The sequence below is a fragment of the Zootoca vivipara genome, chromosome 7, assembly GCF_963506605.1.
Source record: "Zootoca vivipara chromosome 7, rZooViv1.1, whole genome shotgun sequence".
In the NCBI taxonomy this organism is placed as follows: domain Eukaryota; kingdom Metazoa; phylum Chordata; class Lepidosauria; order Squamata; family Lacertidae; genus Zootoca; species Zootoca vivipara.
Window position 1 is genome coordinate 73,864,467 of NC_083282.1, and position 9,349 is coordinate 73,873,815.

General features: G+C 43.0%; 1 protein-coding gene across 1 annotated transcript; it reads right to left on the bottom strand.

Annotated features, from left to right (window-relative positions):
* Positions 1-833: 833 nt before the first annotated feature.
* Positions 834-8,600, bottom strand: GHRH (growth hormone releasing hormone). The gene is made up of 6 exons (XM_035122284.2): positions 8,491-8,600; positions 5,944-6,044; positions 5,231-5,362; positions 4,485-4,589; positions 1,494-1,625; positions 834-1,172 (listed from the first exon to the last, which is right to left on the bottom strand). Exons 2-6 carry the CDS (start codon positions 6,021-6,023, stop codon positions 1,103-1,105), a joined length of 519 nt encoding a protein of 172 aa, XP_034978175.1. The 5' UTR covers positions 6,024-6,044; positions 8,491-8,600; the 3' UTR covers positions 834-1,102.
* Positions 8,601-9,349: the final 749 nt, after the last annotated feature.

A 9,349-nucleotide genomic window follows, 5' to 3' on the forward strand; every position in this document is an offset into this window, starting at 1 on the left:
GCTGTAAATTTGTGAGGGGTTTGCAGATGTGCAGCCTGGCTTATGACTTGTGTCTGTAAAGGCCACTTGGTGTTTCAAAAGCAGTTTCCAATGCCGTTTGAGGAACCAGAAGTCTGGGGGTGAGGGGCAGGAAGAAGACCTCCAAGCCTTTCTGGCTGTTTGGACTCTCCCTACCCACACGCCCTCCCCAAGCCACTGGCTGAAATGTGTCCTTTGAACTCTGATAATGCCTTTTGCTTGCCAGTATAGAGAACAGAGAGTTCTGCGCAAAGGTAAAATACACATTTGTTGCTCCACCTACCACTGATGCACAGCCCTCAGGTTCAAAAGGTTTCCCAGTCCCTGCCCTATTATACCTGGGCACACTTTTTGCGCATATTTGAAAGAATTCTCCGGATAGCAGCCCTGGCCTTTGCAGTAGTCATGGCAATCTAGATGAAAGTGCTTTTTCTACTCCTTCGCTTCTTACTACTTTCCTTGCATGTGTGTTCCTCTTTGGTCTCCTAAGCCTTTCCTCCCTGATCATTTCTGATGATGCAGTGAATTTCCCTTATATTCCAAGGTTTGGCTTTCTGCATTTTCAGAATTATTTTGTTGCACTTCCAACATTGTTTTGGCTGTAGTCATTTGGTTGGTTGATGTTCCATTTATTTCCATCATCAGCACACAGTGCAGGGTAAAAGCTGTCCATGGTCCTGAAATCCAAAGTCATTCATCTACTTTCCAGTGAACCCCAAGGTCAGTTCCCAATTAATTCATTGCCCCCTCCCATGGCTAATATTTGATATTACAAAACTCTGTGCCTTTATGCAGTAATTCTGTATAGGGGGAAAAGAGTTTGGAGATATATATATATGATTGCTATACATCAGAGGCATTTATTTTCAAACTGAAGTTAGGCTACATACTCAACAGTCGAACTGTAGTAAGCACAGGAAACAGAAGTCCCTCACACTTTGTTTTCCTGATGGCATTCTGGACAGTATTGATGCACATAGTAAGATATCTGTTTATTCATACTGCTTCAGAAGCAGGAAGAACTCTTGAAAAGTTGGGTGCTCCGAGAGTGGCGCTGACCAGAATGAAGCAGGACAAAGCATATTTACAGTTCCATTAGCTTGGTTAGGACACTGACAAAATCCTCCAAGTGGTCATCATTGATATCTTGAGACCTGAGGTGGGAAAATAGAAATAAAGCAACTTAGTGTGATGTAAACTGTTTTGTTTGCAGTGGGACAGATTAGTAAAGATAACCCAGCTGTAGGTATTTGATTGCACAGACTGGTGAGTGACTTTAAGATCAAGTTATAGGATTACGCCATAGGAGCATACGAAGCTCCCAGACTCCCTGCCCATCTTGACCATTATTGACATGTCTTTCCAGTCTTTGGACATAGGTCTTTTCCATCACTTGCTATCTGATCTGCATGCAAAGCTTTTGTTCTCCAACTCTCCCTACAACCTCGTGAACTCAAGGGAATCTGTATACTAACCTTTGATTCTGCAACATGGCTCCCAAGAAATTCCTCAGTACCATCTGCTGGTGATAGCGGCTGCCCATCAGGATGCTGTCCGACTGCCTCCGGGTCATGAATTCATGTTCCTCATCCCCCAGGCTGCCTTCCCTGTAATCAGCACAATGTAGATTAGTGGAAGGACTTGAAGCAGAGAGATGTGATATTCAAGCCCCTGCTTAGTTATGAACTTCAGGTGGACCATGAACAAGTTGTTTGACCTGTCTTCAGTAACATGTGATTGCATCATATCGTATACACCCACCCGACATAGAGAAAGGGTGAGAACACAACTGAAAAGTCAGCTGACAGATTGGCTGTGATTTAGAATGATTTAAAAGTGCTTTAAGCAAGAAAGGAGGAACCCATGACCATCTGCATGTGGTTGGATTCCAACCCCCACCACTCCAGTCAGCATGACTAGTGGTCATGGTTGATGGGAGGTGTAGTGCAGCAACATTTAGAAGGCCACAGGTTTTCTGCCCCTGCTTTTAAGTGTAGCAATATCTTCCTCGAATGCAGGAATGGGGATCTTGTAGCCCTCCAGATGTAGCTAAACTGCAACTTCCATCATCCCTGATCACTGGTCATGCTGATTTGCAGGGCCAGCCCAACCATGAGGCAAGAAAAGGCGACTGCCTCAGGTGACAGGATCCACAGGAGCTTCCAAGGCATATATTGCCCGCCACTGCTGTAATAGCAACAACAGTGGCATGCTCCCTTCTTGGCCGGATCTCAGTGCTGCCTCTACAGTGGCCTCTTGGTAAATCAGAGGTGCTGCTGGTTTCCTCCCACCCTTCTTTCCTGGTGGGGGTGGGGGTGCCATTTTGTGGTTCACCTCAGGTGCCAAAATGTCTAGGGCTGGCTCTGCTTATTTGGATAGATGGGGCTTGGATTCTGGCAACAGCTGAAAGGCCACTTGCACTACTGGCTTGTGAAGGAATAATACACTCAGGTCCCACTGTGCCAATGCTCATTATAAGAAAAGGAAATAGTACCCTGTGGATGTAGCCTATCTTGATTTCAGCAAGGCCTTTGACAAGGTGCCCCATTATATTCTTGAAATGAAGCTGGTAAAATGTGGGCTAGACAATGCTACCATTCAGTGGATTTGTAACTGGCTGACTGACCGAACCCAAAGGGTGCTCATCAATGGCTCCTTCTCATCCTGGAGAGTAGTGACTAGTGGGGTGCCACAGGGTTCTGTCTTGGGCCCAATCTTATTCAACATCTTTATCAATGACTTGGATGATGGGCTTGAGGTCATCCTGAGCAAGTTTGCAGATGACACCAAATTGGGAGGGGTGGCTAATACCCCAGAGGACAGGATCACACTTCAAAATGATCTTAACAGATTAGACAACTGGGCCAAAGCAAACAAGATGAATTTTAACAAGGAGAAATGTAAAGTACTACACTTGGGCAGAAAAAATGAAAGGCACGAATACAGGATGGGTGACACCTGGTTTGAGAGCAGTACATGTGAAAAGGATCTAAGAGTCTTGGTAGACCACAGACTTGACATGAGTCAGCAGTGTGATGCAGCAGCTAAAAAAGCCAATGCAATTCTGGGCTGCATCAATAGGAGTATAGCATCTAGATCAAGGGAAGTAATAGTACCACTGTATTCTGCTCTGGTCAGACCTCACCTGGAGTACTGTGTCCAGTTCTGGGCACCACAGTTCAAGAAGGATACTGACAAGCTGGAACATGTCCAGAAGAGGGCAACCAAAATGGTCAAAGGCCTGGAAACGATGCCTTATGAGGAACGGCTTAGGGAGCTGGGTATGTTTAGCCTGGAGAAGAGAAGGTTAAGGGGTGATATGATAGCCATGTTCAAATATATAAAAGGATGCCATATAGAGGAGGGAGAAAGGTTGTTTTCTGCTGCTCCAAAGAAGCGGACACGGAGCAATGGATTCAAACTACAAGAAAAAAAGATTCCACCTAAACATTAGGAAGAACTTCCTGACAGTAAGAGCTGTTTGGCAGTGGAATTTGCTGCCAAGGAGTGGGGTGGAGTCTCCTTCTTTGGAGGTCTTTAAGCAGAAGCTTGACAGGCATATGTCAAGAATGCTTTGATGGTGTTTCCTGCTTGGCAGGGGGTTGGACTGGATGGCCCTTGTGGTCTCTTCCAACTCTACGATTCTATGATTCTATACCCAAACCTCACTATACACACTGAACATTAAGATATCCAAACAGCTGGACCTGTGTGTAGTACTGTAAACAAATAAGCAGCCTCAAACAAGCCTTGCTTTTGTGTTTTGCTACCTACCGGTAGTCAGCAGCTGTTTTGACAGAAACCATGGTGGGTGGGAGGGAGAGAGATGGGACAAATTAGAGCATTTTTCCCATTGTTTCTTTGCCTTTTAGAATGTTTCAGAGAGGTTTCCTGGGTTTTTTCATCATTTTGGGGCCAAATTTCCATTGTCAAGAACACATTAGAAATTTTCCCATAGGAATCAATGAAAATTGCCAACTCATTATACAAGTACTTGCACAATGAACAATTTCCTGAGAAGACATTGTGTTCAGTTAGTGGGACCCATGTGTACTTTCTAATTAATATCTTTGGGGCATATTGGGAATTTACTATCTCTGCTGGAGGCACATCAAGAATAAAAGCTGTTAGCAATTGGCAATGAATGTTTATGTGTGTTAAAAATCACTCGGCGGACTTTCATCTTAAGTTCTATACTTATGCTATTGGCTACACTGCCAGATTTTTGTAAATGTACAGGAGATTCCCTCCAGTGCAGGGCTGAATGTGGCTCAAAATATAATGGGCATATAACTATAAGAATGAATCCGCCTTGTTGTTGCCAATTGTGTTCCCAGGACATATCTAGGCAGGAGCTTTTAAGTCACAGTTTCCGTGCCTAATCGAAACACACGGAGCTTGCACTCTATGCCTTATATGTAGCAGACTGCTACAACTAAAGTAATATGTAATAAAGTTCCACTTACCCAAGTCTTTTCCCAACGATGCCTTGCAATAACTTCTGGGCTGACATCTTACCCCGAACTTTGCGGTAACTATCAGTAAATATTGCATCTGCATGGCGCTGCATCCTAAAAAAACACAGACATTGGGTTTATCCTTGCCTACCTGGGACAACATGCAAATGATGGCTTCCTCCCTTTACTTGGATGGAGAGAGCAGTCTCCCTGAGAACAGGAAGATTCCCACACTATTAAAGTGGATTAAGAACTACTCCGGTTGGAGCTATGTGCTTCTTGGCACTGGCAGATTGCTTGAAGGAACTGGGGGTGCAGCACAAAGTACTGTGTGTGAGAGTGAGAAACAGCACCAGATGTCCCTGTTTCCCAAGGACAGACCCCAGATTTACAAATCAGTCCCCATACAAATCCATTGAAGTTGAAAAGTGTCCCTGGATTCATTGAAAAAAATCTGGTAACCTTAGGTTATGAATGAGGACACAGTTTACCCATTCTTTGACATGGCACAGGGCAGGTTCTTTTCACTGAGCAGTCCATCTGCTGACCTACATCACCCTCCTGAGTGCTGAGGTTAGGCAAATTTATTTTGTAGAGCATTCATGTTCGGAAACAGTATTGTGAGCTTGCCTGAAGCTGAGTGGCCACTGCCTGAAATGGGATGCTGGACTAGATGGGCCTTTTCATTCCAGGAGGGGTCTTACATTCTATTTTGCCACTTTTGACTACTGGACGTGGGGTGCTGATATACCCACCTTTTCTCAGCAGGGTCAGTGAGGAAGTTCTCCTCCTCCTGCTCTTCTACTGAGAGGTTGTGGCTTTGCACAGGACCACTTTCTTGCAGTTGAAAGCTCACTGCCTTGCCAGAAATAGGGAGTGGACTATATCTGAAACACATAAAGAGAAATCAGAAGTAATTTCGAAAATACCCAAACTGCAATACACATGTTTCTGATGGCATGGTATATGGAGATGAGAATTGGCAGACAATGGTGGAAAAAGAGGGGTGGTCATGCAGCAAAAAACAAACAAACAGCTATGCACCTTGTTGCACCAGGCAGATAACATTTCTCCTGATATACAAGCTGGTAAGGCTTGTGATACAAATGAAGGCAGCAGTTAAATTGTGGACTGCTGAGCTAGATGAACAAAGACAGCTAGCTCCCTGTGTTCTTAAATGTTTGTAGGGTGGCCTATGTATAGCTCTAATCACAGCTGAAACCTCTGTTTCAGGAATTATATTGGTGGTGTGAGAGAAAACTCATGCCTTTTCTGAAAATGCAGTGACCACCAAATTCTGATGGCGTGTAATCGTTGAGAAAGATGGAGAATAGATTTGTTACAAGCTGCTTTTCAACTATTCTTCACCTGCCCTTTTAGATAGTTAGGGCCACTAACTGTGAATGACAAAGGTCAAGTCAAACCTCGTGTTTTCGGTAGGCAGGAAGGTGAGAGAGAAGATGCGCACCTGAGTGCTGGGTAGAGAGGAGACGAGAGGGAACACATGATGAAATGGAGGAAGAGAAGGAGAACAGCCCTGTCCAGCATTCTTCACTCTTCTGGGGCAATCTGCAAAGATATGGGGGGGGGGGAGAACACATGGCTTCATTAGAGTAGCATAAGTAGCCTCATGGCAGAAGTTTAGTCATAGCCGCTATGAAGTCGTTCCCCCCCCCCCGGTAAATCAAGTGGGATTAGTAGGCTATGTACTCACAAAATCTTTAAAGCGTGTTATTTCCCTCAAAGAATGCTGGGCACCATAGTTTTCCCCTCACAGAGTTACTATTCCAAGCAGCCCTTAACAAATGACAGTGGCCAAAATTCTGGGAAGAGGGAAAATGTGCTCTAAAGTTATCGTGTGTGTGTGTGTGCAGCCTTAGTTTGGAGTAAATGACCTAAAGGACAGTTGCTGAGCACCGATATTCAGTCTTCCAACCCTTGTGTGACGAAGGGAGTGGGAAGAATCAAAGCCCTATTGTGGAGCCTCTTGTAGCCTCTGATACAAGTTCCAAAAGGAGGCCTTCTTTCAGAAATATGTTGATACAAATGGGACCTGCAACAGGATGCCGCTGTATAGAGTGACCCTACAACAATCAGTGTGGGCACCGAGTATGCTCAGTGCCCCTGAATTGTTTTGCAAGGTTTCACTGCCCCCCACCCCCAAAAAAGTTTTATACTTCTGCAAACTTGATACAGTACCTCTCTTTTCTTGTAAGTGGTGGTGGTTGTTTTGACTACATAAGCACTTACAGCCAGAACATAAGAAATAGAGGAAGTTGCTGCCACACAAACACAAAAGCATACAAAGCTATTATTTCTCAGTATAGCTGAAAAGCTGCAGACAGGTGCAGCATCAAGCTGGATCTCTGCCTACTGTTCTGGAACAGCCATCGCTTCAACTGAGCTAGCTTTCAATAGTAGAGAGGAATAGAAAGGGCAAGAGAGTCCAGACTACCCTGTGTAGTCTGGAAACATCCAGCTCAGATGCTTCCAATAGATAAGTGACTCGGGGGAAGCAGCCTCACACAATAAAACCATTGTGAGCATTTCAGGGGATGTAGCATTTAGATTTTCAGGGCTGTACGGCTGAACTCTTAATAGACTTCTGTTTCTTCCCGCCCCGGTTATTTCCCTTCATCGACATTCCCTGTTCGGAGATTATGATCACATTAATCTTCCTGTGAATGGGTTGGGAGCATCTAATTTTGTACCGGTGAACTTAAGATGGCAGGACCCAATCTGTGCATAAGGTGCCATGAAAACTCTGCTACGTTTTCAGAAATAGCAGTAGAAACAGTAACGACACTTTTATTCATCACCATTACTCATCTGTTGGAGGGCAAGGTTTGAGTCTAAACATCCTGATGTTTCAGAAGGTAAAATAAATGATTTCAATCTCTCTCTCCCTAAGTGAGAGATGCTATGGTTGCTTAAATCCTCTTTCAAAACAAAAGTCTTTAATCCCGAAACACAAATTTATTCCTGTTCATTTGTTAGCACTTCTGGAATTGGTGTAAGCCCTAGCAGAATCTAGTTGTAGAGATAATGACAAAATGGTAAGCAGAGGCAGACAAGCAGATAAACTGCTGTTGACTATGTCATGGATTTTACTAAATCAGTCTGGTAAGCAATGCAAACTTACCAAATCTTAATTGTGAGATTCAGATATGTAAGGCTAAAGCCTTGTAGTATTTTCGGGGTTTAAAAAAAAAATGCTGTGCATGTCAGATGAAGACTGCAGTCCTAGACATACTTTCTTGCCAGGAAATCTATTTGAAATCAGTGGTGTTTGCTGCTGAGTAAACTTTGGCTAAGACCTGGCACACACCATCATAGCACTTCATACACAAAATAGCTGCCTAAGAATGAAATAAATTCCAAAGGCATAGTTTAAATTTTTTTAAAAAAAAGTTTAGCTGCACCTGAATTTTATGATTTTTGCCTACATTTCAAAAGTTTACCCTATTGACAGTTTTTTTTCAGTAAAATGCCATCTCCTCTTGTGCCTTCTCTCTCTAATAAACCAGACATCTCTGCAACTCACTTTTCTTTTTGTCCATAAGCAAATGGGTAGCTAGAACAATATTACTTACCCACTTACTTACTTTCCAGAGACAAAGAATTGCAAATAAAATGTAAATGGCAGCTTTAAACAGCAGGTTTCTTTTCTTTTTTTTACCAGCACTTAATAAATTCCAACTCATATCCAGATTAAGTGCCTGTCTAGTATACGTCCAGATTGCTTTTGCAAATCTGCTGAAATATCCTAGAATTATTTGCTAAGTTGGAGTCCAGTTATGAATATTTAACTCTGTAATTTACAACCCAATCCTATGCATGTTTGCTTTAAAAAAACATGCTGTTGAGTACAGTGAGATTTGTTCCCAAGAATGCATGCGCAAGTCTGCAATCTTAATCAATATACAAAGCGTCCTGCAGACAGGAATAGTTAATTCACTTTTCCACCATGAAGCATCTATTTATTAACAAACAAACAAACAAAGTGTTGACTTACAGTTCGCTTCAGGAAAATGGTCCTCTCAAGTCTGCAACCTTCTTCTTGGCCTTCTTGCTTGCCTGACAATACTTTCAATTCTTGCTGTGTCCCAGGAAATAGAGAAAATCCCATCCAGCTTTTTCTAACCAGAGTGGCGAATCTCTAGCTGTTGTGGGTATTGCCACACTCTCTTTTATATATTCACTCCCTCATCAAACCTGCAAGCTCCTGAACGTCAGAGAATCAATTACCTTCCAGTCACTCAAAAAGCTGTGTTTAGCATCCTATAACTGGGCTTACTAAAAGACAAATTTGCTTCATTAGATAAGCTTTGCATTTCTTTAAAATTGACATTTTAATCTGAATGCCAAAGAAGGAAAAAGGAGGGTGCAGATTTGCATTAAAAGCACAAATTCAGAAATAATTACTGTACTTTAAAGAGGAAAAAACAATGTGGTGGGAAAGACTTCAAATTGAAGAGCTGTCAGGACTGTCCTCTAACAGAGGACTGCCCTCTCTAAAGTAGGACACATGGCCACCTTAAGATCAACAACGAGCAAGGGGTAACCATTAATGTTTCTTCCTGTCTCTCTTGTTAAAAGATTCATGAAATATTATTATTATCTTCTCTTTATCAGCATTGCTATCTTCTTATTCATTTTTCACATTTATATACCATCTTTCCCTCCCTGGATCTCAAGGTGGTGTACAGAGTTCTCCCCTCCACATTTTCTCCTCTCAACAACCCTGTTAGGTAGGTCAGGCTGAGAGAGAGTAACTGGCCCAAGGTCACCCACTGAGCTTAATTGCTGAGTGGGAATTTGAACCCTGGTCTCCCAGGTCATAGTTCAACACTCAACCTGTTACACCACACTGG